The 21868-nt window shown below is 35.5% G+C and overlaps 1 protein-coding gene across 3 annotated transcripts in view; it reads right to left on the bottom strand.

Moving 5' to 3' along the window:
• Positions 1–21868, bottom strand: part of CEPT1 (choline/ethanolamine phosphotransferase 1) — a 36965-nt gene that overhangs the window by 1138 nt on the left and 13959 nt on the right. For 2 of the 3 annotated variants that reach the window (XM_019837604.2, XM_003990453.6), the window contains exons 4-8: positions 21229–21370; positions 8219–8303; positions 1539–1670; positions 911–1069; positions 238–363 (exon numbers count right to left, since the gene is read on the bottom strand). In XM_019837604.2, coding sequence (XP_019693163.1) covers positions 238–363; positions 911–1069; positions 1539–1670; positions 8219–8303; positions 21229–21370 — 644 coding nt within the window. Of the gene's footprint in view, positions 1–237; positions 364–910; positions 1070–1538; positions 1671–8218; positions 8304–15137; positions 15223–21228; positions 21371–21868 lie in introns of all 3 variants that reach the window. The other variant, XM_006934996.5, reaches the window with a different exon arrangement.

The following is a 21868-nucleotide window of genomic DNA, read 5'->3' as shown; positions in this document are numbered from 1 at the left end:
TCCTGCTTTACAGTCAGAAATCTGGAATTTTTGAGCCCAGATGTAGGACTAATAAGAATAATGCAAAAAATGGCTCAAAGATGAAGCCACGAAGAACTCTTTACAAAGTCCCATAAATATGGTTTTCTGACATTCCAAATCATTACAATTATAGTATCTATCTTCCAGGACTGACCCACAGGAACAAGAAAACAAGTGGCTTCCAAATCATGAAACAGGACACAGAACGATACTTACCAGGGCAATCCAAAGTACAATATATTCATCGATAAAGCTGTTAAAATACTGGTCCAGGAACAAAAGTGCTGGGCCTATGAATGCTGTGTCATGCAAATGCATTTCACTCTTAGTCATGTGTGCCACCTGAAAACAAAAGAGAACCCGTGATGCAGGCACTCTCATACTAGAGCAACATGAGTCACAGTAAATCGGTTTTGTGCTCAAGTTTCAAGTTGTGTTCATAAGTTTCGAGAATTATTTGGCGATACTCAATAAAAAGCTAAACTTCCAAAAAAACCCCAGAAAACTGACAAGAATTATGTGTGAGAGCTATACACCACAGGGACAGACCATGTCAACCAAGCCCCCCCCCCCCCCACCCCAGAAGATGCTTTTCATAAACACCCTTAATTCGAGTGTACAGATGGAGACTGAAGAAGGCAGATAAACTAAAGCACCAAATGAAACTGTAGCAGAAAGAAGGGCTGCGGAGGTCCAAGAAGCTTCTGGTAACCTCCAGTTGTAGCTTCACAGAAGAGTGAGAACAGTTCCCATGTTGATGTCCAGGGATCTTGACTGGAGGAGAGCAAACTCTAGAGCTGCTCAGGAAGCTGTGGGATGAAAGCTATGGCCATAAACCCAAAATAAGAGGAATTTTAAACACAAAACAAAGAAAAACTTTAGTGCTTACCACAAGCTTATTAGTGATTTTAGCAGATACAAAACCAAACGTCAGTATATAAAGACAGGGATGCTTTTCAAAAAGCTGAACTGCCGATTTCTTATAGATCATTGCAGCTAATGTAATCACTGATCCAATATGGAGAAAAGGAGAAAGGACACTTGTTCCCTGTGCAGAATAAAGAGAAGAGAGGTACGAACTGTCAGATACAACATGGATCTGTTGTAAGGCAGATCAACTCACACTTTTAAGAACCTCACGGTGCCTGACAGCCAGCAGTTTCTGTAACCAAATACTGAACAGCTAGTGAAGAAAGCAGCAGTATGGGTTGGTCAGGCACAATCTGAGGATTTTACTTACACTGTCAGGCTTATTTTACAAAGCAGATCATACTTTTAAAAATACATTTGTGTATAAAGGCATGCATGTGTGTCTGTGTGTACATGCACAAAAAAAAATGCACGTAAGCATATACAAGTATGCATGTATAGATAAAAGTGAGTTTGGGATATTACTTTTGTTTAAGACTGAGCAGAAAGTCTAAATTAGCAAATGTTTTATACAATTCAAATGGAAAGGCAACTACAAAACCAAGTCCTAGTATAAACAATTGTGGGGAATCTTAAGATGTACTCACTGCTATCGTTGATCCATTTTTTCCAACACCACCTGTGAAGATTACACGGAAGTAATTTGTACAGGAAAATATGGTCCCTGCTACAGTACAAAGTGCAGGAAAAATTTTCATTTGGATATTCAGCACTGGAATCTTTAATGGGTGGAGAGAAAGAGAACAATTAAAATATATACAAATTGAAATAAGAAAATACAACACATGTTTGGTTCATATTCCCATATATCCTCCATATTCCCTCCAGTTTAGCAAATACTTAAATTCATGAACATTTCCCTCTTTCTATTAGAAGCAATATAACAAAGAGACGAGGCTATGTAGAAATTAATCTCATTTCTCACGCCAACCTTTAAAAAACTTACTGATTCAACTTTATTAAATTGTGTCACAAGCTAAGTAAAGTTCACCTAATGTATCCCAGAAGTCTGGCAACAGTGGAACAGGCTGTCTTCTGGACTTTTTATAAATGAAGTGTACTTTGCTTGTTTCTTTGTACATTTTTGGACCTCTGCCTTTAAATCTGTACTTTGTTACTAATTGTTATGAGAGACAAAGTGTGGAGCATAAAAGACTAGAAATATCTGCAGCTAGATTAAAAAAGCATGCAAACTAGAGAATGGAAGACAAAAGCTGTACTCAGAGGAGTTCTCAACTCCAAACTGTTAGGATACAAGCAACTAGAAAAAGCAGAGGGCAGCCAAGAAGACATTCATATGCAGGGCAAAAAGACGTCAAGCACCATCCAAGCAGGTACAATTGTGTATCCAAAATTTTAACATGTTAAATTTTCAGAAGAAGCAAATAATATATTTTTATAGCATACTGAAAATACAAAAGCATACTGAAAATGCAGATTAATTCACCTAAAGTGGGGCGGGGGAGAGCGGCTGAGTGCACTGGGATCAAGTATTCAATCTTGCAAGTACAATATCCATCATTTAAAATGAAATACACTTGTGCTAACTTTTTAAAATCATTTAAGATTTTCTTTCTGTTTGCACCTCTCATTTAGCTTTTCTGAAGGCTCATATTTTGTCCAATATGGGTTGAAAATAAAGCAACATAAAATGATATATTCTATTAACAGAAACAAATGAGTATAAGTACAAAATTCCAGAAGCCCACAGGGTTTAATAGGCAATGAGTTCTTATAATGAAAACATTTTAACTAGGGCTATTTATACTTTTTAGGGCTACCATTTAAAAACCAAATAGGACATGTCACATTTCCTAATTTTTTTTTTTGTATACATAAAACCCAAGTAAAATTGGTAGAGACAACAATCCTAATGTTTAGATACTGTATTTCTTCAAAACTCTGAAGAACTCAGTTTGTTTATACAACTCTATGACCTCTTGCAAAACTGCAGCTCTGAAAAAAAATTGTAATCAACTGTTCAAATTTCAAGTTGTACTGTGGCAGTGTTTAGTTTTCTAAAATGAAATAGGTCAACTTAAAAGTTAAGCCCAGAACTTTACAGAGCATCCTAAATGGTCTTCTTCCTTCCCTAATTCATTTCTAAACCCTACAGCCCAAATTCAACACTTGTTTACAGTGAAGGAGAAAATCAACACCATGGTTGCTTTGAGCTCTAAGATTTTCCTGCTCTGGTTCAGAAAACTAGGGATATTACAATCTTAATCTGATGCACCTGAATTAAATTTAATACCCTGGCTAGTTTTCTTTTTTCCTCCAGAGACAAAGGCCCTGTATGGCAATGGGGGAAATACTATACTCCCTCAGATTTCAAAGGAGACAAAGCATTCATCCATTACAGCGGCATGCCTGTATTAGGGCCAGGGTATCGAGTAAGTGCCAACTCTGACATAGCAGTCATCTGTGCCACAACTGAACTGAGTATTACCACAACTATAATTAAAATTTGGTGAAAATGCGGTAGGTTCATGGAAACTGTTGGCTATTGAAAGAAGAAAGAATAAACTGAAATATTAAAGAAGCCAGGCAATTTAGTAAATGCCTTGAACCACAAAATAAGTAAGCAAGCTACAGACTTAGGAGCAAAGTATCATAAACATTCCTAAGACCCTCTCGGCTTCCATCATATAGGATAGCTATATACACCAAACCCTAAGTTTCTGAGTATAGGATTTTGTTTGCATTGATTTTTTATATTCTCTCTGGAGCCATGCATATTGTAAGTGCTCTATATATACTTGTTGAAGATTAAGATCTTCTCCCTTTCTCTTACCCTCTATGTAGAATTATGTGCATGGGAGAATAAGAAGACATATCTTGCTCCCACATTAAGAAGGAAAAAGAATGTTAGCTACAAGAAAATCTGAGGCAAAGTGAAGGGAGCTGGAAGGAAAGGAATCACAAGCCTTATCAGGCAATCCCTTAAAAATCAGCACCAAATGAACCACTTATAAAAAGCACCAAAAGCGTTGCCATTTTCACCTCCCACCCAAGATCAAGGAAGGTGGACACAATCTGTCTTTTCCCAATCTTTCCCTTTCTGGCCTTCTCATCTTGGAACTCGCCCAAGGTAGCTAACACGCATTCACTCTACAGAAATACAAGAAAGCTGTACTGAAAACATACCTTTATCAGAGCTCTGGGTCATGGTGTCTGCTCTATGGCCAGGGGCAAACCCTCTGGATTTATGCTATCAAATTATGCATCTAAATAATATCAATCTAATGTAATTCATTTTAAATTAGGTTAGAGATGGAAAAGCAGGTATTAAATCTTAGATTTATCAGATTACAATGGACACGTTCTGATTCAACAGTTTGGATTAATATAGAGTATCAGTTACTAAACCGTTAAGACTAGTTTTCTTAGGGGCATAATAAAATGTTCTTATGGGCTTTGTAAATTTCAGCTGAAACACAAAGTGTCATTTTGAGGTTAGATACTACTAACCTTCTTCCAAACAATGTGGCAATGCCTATTTAGAAGTACTTTGAAAAGAAGTGATTTCCATCAAACTTTAATATAACAATAATTACAGCATCTACCGAGTATTTAAAGAAAATCACCATGTCTAAATTATTTAAGTCTAAGTACACTTCTTCAGTCTAAGGAATGAGACACAAATAAATTACACTGCATAGTAAGTCTTTATTTAGTTCCGCCTAAGGAATTCTGAAACTTCACCTGTGGTCTCACCACTAGACTTAAATGGATTCCAGAAGGTATCTATCTCATGGTTTCCTACACATTTAATCAACTATTACATTTAAAAGAATCAAACATCAGGGGGTGCCTGGGTGGCTCAGTCTGTTAAACTCTTGATCTTGGCTCAGGTCATGATCTCACGGTTCCTGAGTTCGAGCCTGCATGGGGCTCTGCACTGACAGCGTGGAGCCTGCTTGGAATTCTCTCTCCCTCTCTCTCTGCCCATACCCCACTCGTGCTCTCTCTCTTTTCTCTCTCAAAATAAATAAAAACAAACTTAAAAAAGAAAAAAAAAAAAGAATGAAACAGCAGTGAAAGTAACCATGAGGGGATTGCATGTGGGTCCCTTTCAAGTGAGGATAATTCTCCTTAAAACAAAAACAAACAAAGAAAAAAACAGTGATAGGATAAAAGATAGTTTCAAGACATTCCAAAAGAATACATTCTTCTGGGAAAAGCAATACAAAAAAATTAACAATATGGATTTTTGTTTTGTTCCTTGCAATGTGTAAACCCATGCACAGACTTTTGTGCATGAAAACAATTTTTCCTTAAAAAAAAGAAAAGAAAAAAACCACAAACAACCCAAACCAACAGAACTAATTACAAACTTTGGTAAAAACCCACCTCTCTGAAGAAAAAAAAAAAAAAAAAAAAAGCAAAAAAGCAGCAAGAAATGGGTAATCCATAAGCTGCAGATATAAATCACTTATCTTTGCAAAACAGCTGATATTCTGAAATCAGCTTTATAAAAACAATTGTATATATTTTTTAAAGCCATAGATTTGCTTCCTAACTATCAATGAAAGCCTTTTAATGAGGATTTGGAAAGCAGTGTCCATTTCGTGCCTTCAACTTCAACAGAGATGAAAATTTGACGCTCCAAACGGGTACATTTTCTCCATTTTGGCACACAAATTATTACATGTAATCTTTCCTAAACTAACATAATGCAATTTGAAACAGTATATTCAGCATTGAACCCATAGGGCCAAATAAAAAGAAAAAAAGAAATATAGTGGTCTGAGGTCAATTATGGGACTCTCTACTGGGAATTGCTCAAAGAACACAGAATATTTCTTTTAGCCTCCAAATATCACCAGAGAGGTCAGGCCCTTCCCTTTTACTTTAATGATGGTAACAGCAGGGCCACTAACAAAGGCCTGGGATCTGCATCTCTCCTGCAACCTGGTCTCACTCCTACTGGAGTTAGACTGTTGGGCCTGGGGATTTTACTTCAGTCTCGGATCTGAGAGTTCCTACAGTTACTTTTTAAAACATACAATAAAAGAGGATGATTATATTATCTTAATTATCTATAAAGATAGGGCAAACTATTTGATCCTTTTAAAAGAAAAAAAAAAAAAAACAATCAACCATCACTTCTGTTAAGTTCATGTATATAAATCCTAGTGAAAAAGGTAACAAGGATACCCGAAGCAAATTCACCACCAGGCACCACTTAAAAAATATACGCATACAGCCTATAACTTCATTTGCAATAATGCCTTATGTATTTCCATACTGATAAGGATAATATGGTTTATATACCTGACGCTGACTTGTTTTGCAACAATCAAGCCAGAAATCACAATTTTTGGTAACTGGTATGATGAAACTGTATAGGTAATTTATATACATTTAAGATACTCAAAATAATTTTGGAGAAGGGGAGACTTTGGTATAAAACACAAAGTCTATGAACATAACATAGTCAAGAGACACAAAAAATTTAAGTCAACATACAATTGACCCTTGAACACCACGAGGGTTAGGAGTGCCTACCCACCCAGCCCCGTGCAGTTGAAACTCTGCATGTAATTTCTGATTCCGCCAAAACTGAGCTATTGTTGACCAGAAGGCTTACTGATAAGACAGTTGATTATCACATATTTTGTATATGTATTATATACTATACACTTACAAGAAAGGATGCTAGACAAAAGAAAATGATATTAAGAAAATCATAAGGAACAGAAAACACATTTATGGCACTGCACTGTATTTATAAAAAAAAAAAAAGTGTATAGTTAAGGGACCCTTGCTTTAACAAACCTGTGTAGTCCAGGGGTCAACTGTATATATAACATATATTTATTTTATTTATTATATTTATTTATTATATTTTATTATATTTATTTATATATTATATATATTTATATATGCTTAACTTGCTGGAAAACAAAAATAATAAAATTCTCTCCCTATATCTATGTATCTCTCTGTATACCTATATCTGAATCTATGGAGCTCAGATTTCACTAAAATATGTCTTAGATTTCACTAAAGACCCTATCAGCTTTTGAGACTCGTGTGTAGGAAAGATGTGAATTTGAATGATATTACATACATGACTAGATAGCTTCAGAATTTTCCTGGCAGACTGTGGATTATTTTTATTCCTTTATCTCCTCCCTCCTCACAACCCTATCCTCCTGACAAAAGGTATTGAACAATTTCTGGTAATGAATACTCAGGGAAGTATGTCAATTACACCTCCTCAAATATCTGATTGACCCTCATAAAGTGAATTAGGTATGCGAAAGATCTCGTTCCATACATTTCCCATATACCTTAAAATTAATCTGATTTTTAAGAATTATGTTTGTTTAGGAGTAGTAAATCCTTTGGTGAGATCACACCAAATGAATGGCAAATTCTGAAAAACGTGGTGGTAGTGATCAGCAGTAAACTGGACCAGGCAGCACAAACAACTGTGACTCAGATCTGGAAGAAGATCTGGCAATTGTAAGAGCAGCTTTCACTGAGGGCTTATTACTTGATACACACGGTTCTAAGTGCTTTATATGTACTACTCATTTAACAAAAAAGAATAACCCTATGAAATAGGTATTATTACTGTTCTCATTTTACAGAGGAGGCAATTAAGCCACAGAGAGCTGAGTAACAGATGACGTTCACACAATACACAGAGGAGCCTGACTGAACTCAGGCAGTCTGGTTCCTAAGCCTGTGCTCTTGGCTTGCATATTATACCTTTCATGTACCCTGTTTTGACGTTTTGTGAAAAAAAAGAATGTGTGTTTATAGGTCAGGTTGAAAATCAAGGTCCTGGCTTGTTAAAACCATTCTATGGCACCGATTTCAATAAGCATTTATTCTGTTTTAGGGCTAGTTTATATGCTACCCCAAATTTGTTATTCAGCTTTAAGCATATGATAGAAAAACTAGTAGACTCCTATAGCTCAGAAAGAAAAAAAGTCTGATTTGATCTAGTCATTGGTTAATCGGCTATAGTATCCGCTGTCTCCTCCGATGTAAAATGGGATGACGAATAATAATTCAGATGGCCTTCCAAAACAATAGTCCTGGAATGGACCTCAAGTTCCACCTGACTCCAAGCAGTAAAATTCACCACGACCCAAAGAGAAGTTTGTGTCCTACCATTGCTGTGGCTTTTCATTTTCAGAAAGAGTAAAATAGTTTTACATATCACTCTTTAACTGGATTATCCTATATTAGAAAACACAAGCAAAAGACAACATGCATTACATGGGATACACAATGTGAACAAAGTTACCATAGATTGCCAAAAAGGTGGTCCTCCAATCACTGCCAGCAAATGCATGATTATTATGAAGATTTGCACTTCAGTCACATCAATTCTGATTAGGTACAAAAAGCCAAAAAAGCAGAATTACTCAAAACAATTTCAAGTTAATTACTTGCGAGCTTAGCAGCATTCCTCTATCATGCACAATAGAAAAAAATCTCAAATATTGAGGAAAGGGGAGAAGGAGGTGTCAAAAATTTGTTATGAGCAAAATCAAATAAAATCCAGAGGCTTTTAATTTAATTTGATGAATTTCACAGAGCAATAAAAACCCCTCCTTTCCATAGGAAATTTCTGACTCACTGAAGTTGGGCTGAAACTATAGCTTAACCTTTCCCACCAAAAAAAGGAAAAAAAGAAAAAAGGAGCAGGGGCAGGGCATGTGTGTATTAAATTTCGAGTGTCAAGCAGAGGGGACTGCATTACACTGCTATAGAATATGAAGTCTTGAAACCAGGGCTTTGTAGTACCAAATAGAGGAAATGGTGAGTTTTTACTAAAGTAACGTAAATCACTCAGATCTTATAAAACTTACTGCCCTTTAGTTATATTCACTTAATGCCTTCCATAGTAGGGGTGTGAAAAAAAAATTTCACCCAGCTCTCAAATTCTTACACTTATTAGGTGAACTACCCTAAGATTTCTGGAAAGAAGAACTGAAAAGCAGCCAAGAATTAGTTTGAGGTTGCTGAAAATGATCTTACAGTCAAGAAAAGACAAACCTGGTACAAAAACAGGGCAGTAGAAATTAGAAGTCTGAAAGTCTGAAAAAAAGAATATGGACAAAAAGATTGAGGAGCAAAGCACAAACTGACATTCTTTTCCTTCTACAGACCAGCACTTTACATAATCTTGAGATTATCATTCCAGATTATTGGATCCAAAATTAAAATTCTCACAATTTATCCTACAGATATACTTGCACAAAGTGTTTGTACAAGGTTATTTATTACAGCATTCTTTATAACAGCAAAGCCCTCAATGAGGGAACAGTTATAGAAATTAGAGTACTTCCACACAATGGAGTATCTGGTAGCTTTGAAAAAAGAGTGGGTTGCTCCCTACAAAGTGATACGGAAAAATATCAAAGATATATTAGGTGAAAAGAAATGTTGCAGAATGTATAAGTGCTATTGTGTGTGTGTGTGTGTGTGTGTGTGTGTGTGTGTGTGTGTGTAAAAAAGAAGAAAAATAATATTCTCTATTTTTGTCAGTAATTACATAACAAATTTCTGGAAGGATACATTGTAAACTAAGAACAGTGGTACCTACTGGAGAGGACAGTGTGGGGATGGACCGCTGGGAGAGGAGGATGGGAAGGAGACCATACACTGCATACGTTTTTTTATAATGTTAGTTTTAAGCAAAGTGAATAACTTATATTAAGGTAAATTTTTAAAAAAATTAGTCTAAGAAAAACAGATACCAACAACAGCAAGGGGATTCAATTCCCAGAGCAGAATGGAGCCCCCATTTCTGAAACTGACACTTAAAACATATAATGTGAGCTAGATATGCAAGTTTCCATGCCCAACATAAATAACTAAGTTGACACCAGGCTCTCACAACTAAAAAAAACTGAGCTTTGTTTGCTCCAGATTTTTTTTTTGAACAGAAGCTTATTAAGTTGTAAACATATAGTGATGTAGTCATCTTTACATACACATTTATTGGGGAAAAAGTGGACCGAATTAGGCTGAAAAGAATCTGTAGAGCTGACCTGATGAATGGTGTTGCCAATAAGGGGAATTACACTCAGTAGCAGATTCAGGAGACTAAGCAGGTGTCAAAGATGATCGAGTCTGTCTTGGGTGGAGGAGGGTAGACATCTTACAACATTTTGCTGGATATATGAAGTAGCCTTTTGGGAGGGGAAGGGCCAGAAGTATAGAATTACAAAATAAAAATGGAGGGAACCTCATGCAATTAATCTTTGTACCCTGGATGAATGTAAAAGAGAATGGGGAACATGAAAGATCTTTATAAAGCTCAGACTGGGATTCCTAGGGAAAGTTTTATGGATTTGCCTGTTTAAAAATTTTAGAAGACAGAATTTCCTAAACCATGCAGATACTGCCATTGTATTTAGATCCACGATGCCTTAATGTTAGGAGGGAAAGCCAGGGAAAACTTACCAGTTATAAGTAGTTAAGAGTTTTTTTTCCTGTTTGCTTATTTGATTTAGAGGAATACTCAGTACTCCCGGATGAGACCCTCCTGCACTGAATCATGGCCTATCCCCACTCTTGGAGGTGTGGCTCTAAGCTTGACTGTCAATGAAGAAGGGTGCAGTAAGAGGCCATCCCTAGAGATAGGAACTAAGGGAACTAAGAGGGACAGGTGGCAGAAGTGATTAACAATGAACAAAAGAGTCAATGAATCTACTTAGACAAGAGTTGCTTATATGGCAGTCCGTTTTCCTACCTTTCCACTAAGAAGTCTACTAGTGGATGAATTTATGGTAATATAAATTCATCATTTACTACTTTTGGCTGAGGAGGAAAGACAGTTATCCAGAAAGGAAAATGTTATGGAAAGGCAGGAATGTGGCATTTCTGTAGTCACTTTCTTATTATTCATTTCAAAATAATAATATGGGTGGGAAATTCCCAAATGTTGGGACTACTACTCAAAAACCAAAAAAGCATCCTCCAGAACTACACTAAAAATAAGCCCTTCAAGATACAAAGAATATGTGGCAAAGGAGCATCCAAAACACCAGTGATTTTTTTTTTTAAAAGACATATGGGAAAACAAATCTCTTATCTACAGCATTAGATTTCCACAGCCTAAAAGTTTCAGAGGGGGGGAAATTAGATGAGAATGCACTTAATTTTCTGTAACCATGAAGGTATTTAAATATTCTGACTTGTTTGGCTTTAAATAATTTCCTGTTTCTATTTTAGTATAGGTTGTCAAAGTACAGAAAGAACTTGCCCAATTGCTATGTATAATCTCTTCAAATGACAACAACAAGCCAGCCATAAACAACATTCTAATGGCTGTCACGGAAGAAAAATGCAAAGAAGCAAACCAGCTGTGGAGACTAAGCTCCCCCATTCTTTTGATGGGGAGGCTGTAAGTGTGGCAGTCAAAATAACTGAATATTTGAAATAAATCCCCTGGGCCCATCACTCCTAGCAACATCTTAATGGTCTACTGACTAAGAGGTAAAGAGATCATGGTATCTTAAATGAATAGGAGTAATTTTAACTTCTAAACAGGGAACAGAAAATCTCTCTAGCTGGGAGTGAGGAACTCCGGGGGTCTCTATCACAACAGAAAGGCAGCCTAGGTCAGTTATTACATCAGAATTAGAGGTTTAAAAAGTGATTAAGGGGTGTAACAACCTCAAACTTCCTAAGTTAACTGACTATGAATAAAATTTCTATTTTAAGTTTCATTTTCAGTGTTCAGTTTTGAGAGAGATACTTAACAAATGCATCTGATTTGAATTCCAACAAGACTCAGGAGTAATGGGAATGTGAAGGGATTTAAATGACATTCTGTGAAAGCTGGTAAGCATGTTAATCATCTTTTCCCTGAAATTTTTATGTCTTTCCACTCACTCTAATACGAGTTAATCTATTTTTCTTATATGTGTCACATATGCATTCAAAGATATATTTGTAGTTAATGTATAAAAGCAATGTTGTTGTTGTTAAACTCTACACAACAAATGTAATTGTATTATAATTTGGGTTGGCTGTTGGCTTGGTTAAGAGAATATGCACTAGGGCTAAATTCAAGTGTCAAAGAAACCCAGATTTGTACAATTTGACTTGTGAGCTATTTATTATTTAAAAAGAAGAATTTTGTTTAAAAAGACATCCACTGAGGGTGTCTGGAATCCTATTCAAAGATTAGATTGTTATTAATTACAGATTTGCACTCACTTGTCAATGGATCTGAAGTTGTAGCGAACTTCTGCATGACCAGAACATTTATTATACCAGAAAAATCATGGGTGGGGTGAAGTCTTGGTAGACTGCAACCAAGACTGGCCTAGAAACTGACCATACTGCCTTCCAATATTTTACTTTCTACCCTTGATAATGGACAATCTGGGCATGGCAAGCTTAATGTTAGGTAATATTAGCCAGACAGCTGAATGGTAACTATGATATTTTAAAACCAAGTGGTACAGGGCACCTGGGTGTTTCAGTCAGTTAAGCATCTGACTCTTAATTTCAGCTCAGGTCATAATCTCACAGTCGTGGGATTGATCCCTGATTTGGGCTCTGTGCGGACAGCATGGAGCCTGCTTGGGATTCTCTCTCTCCCCTCTTCCTTTGCCCCTTCCTGTTCGCACATACAAACACACTCTCAAAAAGTGTTACATACAGAGAAAGTCTAAGCATCTATTTTTGAGATAAGCTGAATTATGTAAAACCATATTTATTATCTACCACATGAAGGACTAAATGGATCTTTAGATTATCTGAGAAGACTAAAAAACACCACCCGCAACAACAACCCATCCAGTGATTTTCGAGTAAGAAGAAAAATAGCCAAAGGCTAGAATGTAAGTCCTCTAAAAGGAGCTAAAGCTTAGGTCTCACAATTCAGGGGACAGCCTACCCTTATCACCCTTGGAAACAGAAGAATTAGGAGAGTCCTCTCACCTCATTTAGTAATAATCGTGACGAAGTTAAATGAAGGGATCATGGACCTATTCTTCCTCTCAAACTAGCACAATCAATTCTGGAAGAAATCTAGCAACTTCTGGGAGTTACTAACACAGGTCTTAAAATCAATAAAAATAATAGTGGTAACAAACACTTATATGCCAGTCACTAAAGCCAGCACATTACATTTTGATACTCTTAATCTTCACAACTATCTAGGAGGTAGGAACTATTGCCACCATTTTATAGATGTGGAAAGTCAGATAGGTTAATGGACTTTTCCAAGGTTACCGAGATAATAGGTGGCAGAGCCTTGAAAGAAAATGGAAGTGTTGTACCTACATGGTGCTAAAACTCTGATTTTTAGTTTACTAATCAACTGGAGTAAACATCTGTGCTAAGTTTTTACCTTGTTATCACTAAGGTGTCCATGTATGATGTTTCTTGTATTCTAACACAACTTTCTGTAAAATGGTAATAGCAATCCAAGTTTAGATGCTAATAAATTAAATTAATTGGAAACAAATTATAATGAACTCTTTCTTAAGCTTATTTTCCCCCTGAACTCTGAAAAAATGGAAAAAGAAAAACCCACAAACATCTGACAGTCTCATTGCAATGATCAAACCAGTTAAAGCAACAGATATTAAAAGCAAAAAAAGTCTCTGCAAGTTAGCAACTGGTAAAAGAACAGATTTGCATTAGTTTCTAGAAACATTTTAATAGGAAAGGTTCTATAAATACAGGTACTTTTTTATCATACACAAACAAGGTGAAAGTTAAGTAATATAGTCAATATCCTGACTATTAATTTCACTAAGAACACTGGGAGAAAAGACCTTTGGTGAGTACAATTAAAAATAGTAAATGAGCTATCAAAAATTGTCTACCTAGACAACTGCAGTGAGCATAAAGTTTTAGGTCTTTGGAGAAAGAACCAGAAGACAGGTTATGGGTAGAGGGGGACTAAAAATGACACATTCTGAACTATGCACATTATTCTACCCCAGGAAAATAGACCCCACAAATAATTCTGCAAGTACATTGTAAATTCAAATGAAAAAAATGGCTTTTGTTTTGATTCTAAATCATGTCTATAGTACTTTTCAGTATTCTCCAAAGTCTAAGCTTCTTTTGAAAAAAAGATGTAAACTATCCCTCACTATTAATCTGTCCCCAAAGATGTCTCTACTGCCACTGAATAAATGGATTTACAATGCTGCAAGATACGTTTCAGAAAGAACTCTGCTACCAGACTTACTCTATCACATTATTGAAACATTTTGGAGCATGAGGATTCAATATAGGAAACCTAATGCAGCCCTGTGTTGCTAGAACAATATGTTAGGTGTCCATATGAACAGTCCCCAAACATTCCATGAACTGCAAAATAAATGGAATTTAAGCTCTACTTTGCTTGTGAATAAACCTTTCATACTAAAGTGTGAAAGATTCTGGACTATTCTACTGGGAAACTCTTTCCTAATAAATATTTTTGAACTTTTAAAAGTCATAAAGTCTAAATTATAATTTTAACGTGAGAGAAAAAAAAGATGTATTATTTACTCAGCATTAATTAAGGAAATATGTATTTACTAAAAACAAACCAAACCTGAAAAAGGATGTTATTCAACAGATGGCTATAGTAACATGAAAAGCAAAGGATACTTAGTTTTAAAAGCACAATAAGAGAAGAAAACAGTAAACAATACAAATAGGAATAGCTTCTAGCATTAATTTTTTTAAAAACTAAGATCGTTGAAAACAGAAACAGAAGAATCGGTACTAGATTGCTTGAAGAATATTCTAAAGGAGTTAAGGGAATAAACAGAATCTTTCCTACATTACTATTAAGCATCTTCTCAACTTGCTTATCTAAAGGGAAACTCTGCTTGCTTTATTCTGTTTTCAAAATATAAATTAAAAAAAAAATCTAGTTAATGGTGGAAAGGTATTTGTTTTAAAAATATTACAAAGAGCAAAAATGATATTAGGTACAGTAGGGTAAGTGAGAGAGATAATTGTTTCTAGCATCAAATCACCAGGAATATTATTTTCAAAAAATTTTAATAGGGTGGATTTTTATTGCCCTATATATATTAAAATTATTTGTTTTCTAATAACCTGTTTGTCTGTGAAATACCACCAGAAGACTTTTTATTTTTTTGTATTTTAATTACTCTGTGCATGACAAAGGTGCTGTCTTTATTGAGTTCACGCCACTGTTCATTGGACAGCATGAATATTCTAGCAGTTACCGTGAAGTTCCAGAACCAAGGTCCCAGGGTTCCTGTGAGAAGCTGGCATATTATAATTATGATCTGGGACTCTGTAACATCGAATCTATGCATAAGGAAACAAACATTTCAAAATAACTTTACTCAGAGCTTTTGCCAAAGAGCCCTACAGGTAGCAAAAACATTTAAAAAGTAGCATTACCCTTATAAAGACATCTAAAGATTCAATAACAATTTATACAGTACTATTACTAACCTTATGCAAACATGTATATTTCTTACCCAAACCAAAATAGTAGAAAAGTGTAAAAATTCAAGCTATAACACACTGAATACATGACTTGTAAATAGGCAGCTGGAAACACTAGAACTAAAAATGCAGTTAATTCTCAGTTACCCAAGTAGTGAACACTACTTGCCAAATAATCACATTAGCTGTGACATAGGTCCTTTCTCTGCGAGAACCTATCCAGAATTCTCTGTCGAGAGGAGTGCTTCCAGAAGCCCCAGTGTACAGTTATCCAGGTGTTTGAAAAACCACTAATCATCTCATACCCCTTCACTGCCCCACATCTCATCATGCTCCTGCTTCTGCTATTCAGTAAAAAAATGCACACATATGTGAAAAGGGCAAGGGGGAAACTATGACTTCTTTGGATATGGTCAGAACAAAATAAAACTGGTCAGCTCCTTGTCCCATTTCCTGATAATTTCTAGTCTAAAATCTTATCCTTCTTCCTCTTTCTCTTCCCTTAATTCCATACCAGCATTATAACTCTCTACTATATTGGATTAGTTTATTAGTGGTAAAAATAAGTAACATGTCTAATGTGATCACTAAAGGATGTTGGCAAAAGGAGTGGCAGTATAGAACAGACTTCAAATCAAAGCCATGTAATCAAAATTAAGAACCTAGGAATGCTAAATGTGACAGAAACAGGTCTACGATTTTACCCGATGATCTTAAAGTCCAAACTGCAATCTAGGCTTTACATTAATATAAACAGTTGTTTTAAGATCTTATCTCTAACAATTTGATAAAATAGGCACAGTCCAAATGAATGACTTACTAACAAAAAATACACAGGGAAACTAGAAACTGAAAGGAAAATCTTTGACAGTTATTAGTTCACATGGTAAGTCTTAAACTTCTAAAGGTATGAATATCCTATATGGGCATTAACAGGGAGCTTCCTAATTCTTAATCCACAAAAAGTGGATTATACATTAGCAGTTTATAGCATTAACAGTTTTTAATTACTATGATATCTGCAAATACTTATACTTTAGAGATTTCTTGGGTAAGAATTGAACTGGATTTGCCAGACTACCAGAATACATAGCCTATTAACTTTTTTCATTTAACTAGAAAAGAAAAAGTCAGAAGTTATGTATTTACATAGTTTTAGCTAATGTATGAAAAAATGAATTGAAAAATGTACTAAATACTCTATGCGCTATAATTATAAATAGTAAGTACACTGAAAATAGCATCTGTAAAATTAATAGGCTCATAGAAGGAACCTTAGATACCATCAAATCCAAAACTCTGACTTACAAATTAGGAAATGAAAGTTCTGGGCCTTGCTCAAGCTGATACACAGACAATAGTCTGGAGGTAACACCTGAGGCAAGATATACTGATCTAGTTCAATTTATTATAATTTCTTTCTTTTTTGACTTGTGAGAAGTTTTGTTATTGTTTTTTTTTTTTTTTCTGAAATGACAATTTAAGAGTTCTACCTTTCACAGTGTGGAGGATTTCTTTAAGGCCAGTATTTTGCATAAACAGTTTTATTAGAGATTGTCTAGAATTTCTAAGCATTTGATTTCTAAAAAATGATTCTACATATACATCTACAAATTATATATTTTAAAATATCTAGATATACACGGTTTAAGCCTTAGGAGAGGAAATGTGAACTCTTCCATTTAGTATAACCCATAAACATTTTAAAGTATATTTTACAAATGTGTACAAATGAACTTCGATTCATAATTCTTATCTTCTTCGGCCGACCCAATTCTTCTGTGAAGTTCTAGCCTCTGAGCCCACTTCCCTCCCCAGTCTTTCAAATCCAAGTTAGTAAAAATCCTAACAGGCTAAGTTGGGTCTAGAAGGGTCCCAGTGAGCAGTACTCATCTCTATCAGACCTCTACTTGCTTGGTTCAGAAACACTGTCAGAACAGGGGTCTGTCTAGATGTGACAGGTACTAATATTCTCTGTACAAGGCAGCTTTCAGTTGTGATCAGAGCAAAATGCTGGAAGATTTAGTCATAATATCAGAGATGATGTATCCAAAACACATTGACTTTCTCATAATATCTGACTTTGAATGGAAATTACTTAGTTAAAAATGAATTAACTATGGTGCCTATTTTTGGTCAAGATATGAGCAAATTTAATAGCCACTAAAATTAGTGACACTAGGTGATTAAGAAAAATCAATATCTCTTATTTGACAAATATGCTATATGGTTATTAAACACACAACAACCTAAATTGATTATATATAAAAAAGAAATCCTCATGATTTTTTTTCATTTGTGCGTAACCACCAAAATAAAACAATTAAAATAAAAATATTTTAAAACAAAATTCCTAAGGTGCCTAAGGGCCGCTTTCATGTTTCTCCAAAAAGGAGTAAGAAAAGTAAGGGATTTAAAAAAATTTCTTTAGTCAGGGATGCCTGGGTGACTCAGTAGGCTAAGCGTCGACTTTGGCTCAGGTCATGATCTCATGGTTCCTAAGTTCAAGCCCTGCATCAGGCTCTGTGCTGACAGCTCAGAGCCTGGAACCTACTTTAGAATCTGTGTCTCCCTCTCTATCTGCCCCTCTCTCTCCCCTCAAGCTCTGTCGGTCTCTCTCTCAAAAAAATAAATAGTAAAAAAAAAAGTCTTTTTAGTCAAATTACACTTGAAAGGTTATCTTATTCTTTTCTAATTAAACAAAATTTAGACTTTCTCCTCCACACATATAAACTTTACTTCAATATTCAACCTATTATACATCAGCCTATTCTACCTGCTCTTGAAAAGAATGTGAAATCTTAAATGGCATTTTTAAAACTTCTTTAGGAATATCTCTATTATTCCATATGCCCCCATTACATTGGAAAAATATCTCCTTAAATGTGAGTACTCGCAGCACATTTCTTTGAATGTTGAGATCTGCTTTTACTTAAAAAAAAAAAAAAAAATAGCGTTGCCTTAATATGAATGCAGGATTTCAGAAAATTGTCTTTAATTTTCCAAATCAAAACCAATCCCTTGTAATACTAATATGTAATTTAAATTGAGATATTAAATTTAAACTGGCTCCAATATTTGTGTATCTAGTTTCACACCATTACAAAGAAGCACTATAGTCTCAGTGGGACAGTGTCTTCCCACCTAGTCCCTCTGCCTGTTACCCTAAACATTGTTCCTGCATTTTCATCAGTCTAGCTCCATAGATCCATCTCTCTCTTTTCTCCCCCAAATATCTTCAATCTCTTCTCTAGCCAATTTCTTCTGTGTAAATTCAAAACCCTCCTTCCTTTGCACTGATGTTCTTTCTTCTAACAGATGCCTTGCTTCTTCCCATCGCAGCCACACATTCTGTACATCACCTGTACCACATGCTTATTTAGTCCCTTCACTTCCCATCCCCTACAATCTGGCTTCCACCCTCCCACTACAGAAAACTACTCCGGATGGCCTCAGATCGCCAAATTTAGTGTACAATTTTCTGTCCTCATTTTGAGTCTTGGCAGCATTCAGCGTTGTTCTCTTTAGAAATCTCTGGCTTTTCATTCTGGTATGCCTCCTTCTCTGGCTGTTCAACAATTTTCATAGGCTTCTAAGCTTGCTTTCTAAGTTTTCTAAGCTATTTTCATTCTATCTGGATGCCTAAAATCCCTCACATACATGTGCTGATAGAACTCGCCCTTTCACATAGGTTCTTCTGCGTGTAGGGCCTTTCTCTACCCCCCATCCAGCCACCTAAGGAGGGGAACTGGGAGTTACTCCAGTCTCTGCTCGCTCATTCATTCCCCACGTGCAGATAGAGATTAGGTCCTACAGTTTCTACCTCTTCAGCCTCTCTCCAGACTATGACTTTCCCTCTGATAGCACTGTCATCACACTAGTTCAGGTGTGAGCATTCCTCATGTTAATTATGTTGATGACTCCGACAGGACCTCCTTACCTCTGTACTAGCCCATGCCAATTCACCCTCCGAATGCTGCCAGACTGCTCTTTCCAATTGTCCTTTTGTCATTTTCCTGGTTTTGGTTTTGCAAAGCCTCCCCACAGATTCAGGAAAAAAGCTCATATTTCTTGGCAGGACATAGAAATCCCCTGATTTTCTGGATCTTCTCCAGCCTTATCTCCTGCCACTCCCCTACAGGCATCTTTGGTCTAACAATATGGAACTGCTCACAGTTCTCTAAGTGAATATTTTATCAAAGGAATACACCACAAGGGACATTCTAAGACTGGCAAATCGAGAGCTGTGCTAACAAATCGCTCCTAAAAACACTGTTTACTCTTCCCCTACTTCCATGGTTCACTCCCTCTCCTTCCTTCAGTTCCCATACTACATGGTTGGTGCTGCTTTACTTGAAAGGGAAAGAGAATTTATTGGGGCTGATGATAAATAAACTTTCAAAATAAGGGCTTGCAAGTTAACTATGAGATAATAACCACTGAAACAAACTATGTCAAATCCAGATATTACAACTTCTGCTATTTTTGAAAACAGTCACATCACTAAAAATTAAAACTGAATTAGGGCAAACCAAGTGATCTTGGAAGTCCATTATATTTTGTGGTTTTACCAATGCAGAGTAATACTATGAAAACTTCAGATATAGGTTATAAAAACAATTTGAAAAAAACATCTGCACACAGTATTTTCAATTACTGCTTTTTTTTTTTTTGTATCAGAAATCTACAGTATTTCCTGAGCACTGATCATTTTTAAACTGATGAACGCACAAGCATATGAGTTTCAACTGGACATGCATGTCTACTATTGTCACCTTAAGATGGGCCTTAAACATGTCTTCTAACCCCTTTATTATAAAATTCTTCCAGGACATGTCTTTTAGTTAACATCCAAAATAATAGTTATTGTTACTGTCATAAGTTAAGAACATCTTAAGTTCTGTTTAAATAAGTTTAGCAAAAACAATTTGAACTGAATTTGTAAGGAACAGGTGGATTTCTGTGCATTTGGCTCTTACAAGAGCTAGAAAACTAAGTTTATTAAGGATCTAAAATTTAAATATCCATTAAAGATTCATCTTAAAGAGACTAGGTTAAGATGTTCTCCTATCGTTTGCAATCAGAGATTTTATTTGGATATTTCATGAAGTATTCAGAGTCTTTTCTCAAGTTCTTTCTCTTTTACTTCGACACCATGAAAAAAATAAGACTAACTCGAGCCGTGTAAATCGGATCTGTGGCAATTAAACACCAGTTGGTGAATTTCACCTTTTACCTTGTTCCAAGATGAGTTTACTCATTAATATTTATGAAAAAGTACTGATCAACAGGTAGGAACTATACGTTTTGGAGTCTGAAAGGAGTTTGTATTTCACTTTTTAAATTCTTGGGCATTTGTTGGTGGTAGTAACCTATATGGTGTGTTTATGTCAACTGAATTATTAAGAGCTTAGATTTTTATAGACCCACAAACAATATGAAAAGAATAAAATCTAATTAAGCTATGATATTGAGAGATGAGAGTTGCTCTCTGCTCTCATAAACTATCTAATCTTTCCTGAAAATGCATTTTTGTATGTCAAAATAAAACATGGAGTTAAGGTAAATACAGGAAAAATACAGTGAATTTATCTGAGGGAAAGACAAGTGGGTATGAGTGAGGAGGGGCCACTGCTTTTCATATTATTTTAAAAATATTGGTTGGGAGGTCCTAATATTTCCTTCTAAACAGTGTGATGGACAGACAGAGACCATGAGGCAGCTACAATAATGAGAGTTTTAAACTTCTATTTGCTAAACTAATTTAGTGCTTTGATCAATTCCTAATACTGAGATATGTAAAAGCAACATTCTCCATATCTGAAAGAGAAAACAAAAAAATCACTGTTAAGTGTTACTTACATTCCAAATCGCAATGTTCCAGAAACATATGTTTGCCAGTGTGCACAATAGAACATGAATGTTCCAGCAAAACAACAAAAAAACATCCAATCAGGGTTTGTCCCCAGCTGCACTGCAATACAAGTTCCAAGAACCACAAAAACTGCAAAAGAAAGATCACGATAATAACTGAACAATCTCAATAACCAACATTAACTGAGCTGGAAATGCTTTTAGATGAAGCAAAAAAAAGAAAAAAAAAAAAAAAAAAGACGTGCTATGAATGTACAATCTTGTCTCAGGTACCTATGGTTCCAGGAAAGCAGGATATAATCTTTTACATTATCTTTCACCCCATAATTTCACTTCCATTTTTCACTATACCACTCAGTGGAACCAAAGGTCTTGAAAGCAACTAAAATACTTGAGCATTTTTTGGAGTATCCTCCCAGTTTAGTGATAGTGATGAACAGTAAAAAATTACAGGACAGAGTAAAAAGAAAGACTTCCCCTGTGCCTCAGTTACCTCATTTGTAACATGATGATAAAAACCAGACAAAATAAATCAATATTGTAAAGGATTTCAAACAGTGCCTGAAACATATTAGATATCGCATTAAGTGATTACTGGCGGAGGAAGAAACACTAAAGACCTACATAA

This window comes from Felis catus, chromosome C1 (assembly GCF_018350175.1).
Source record: "Felis catus isolate Fca126 chromosome C1, F.catus_Fca126_mat1.0, whole genome shotgun sequence".
NCBI classification, from domain to species: domain Eukaryota; kingdom Metazoa; phylum Chordata; class Mammalia; order Carnivora; family Felidae; genus Felis; species Felis catus.
This window is presented reverse-complemented; position numbering and strand designations above follow the sequence as displayed.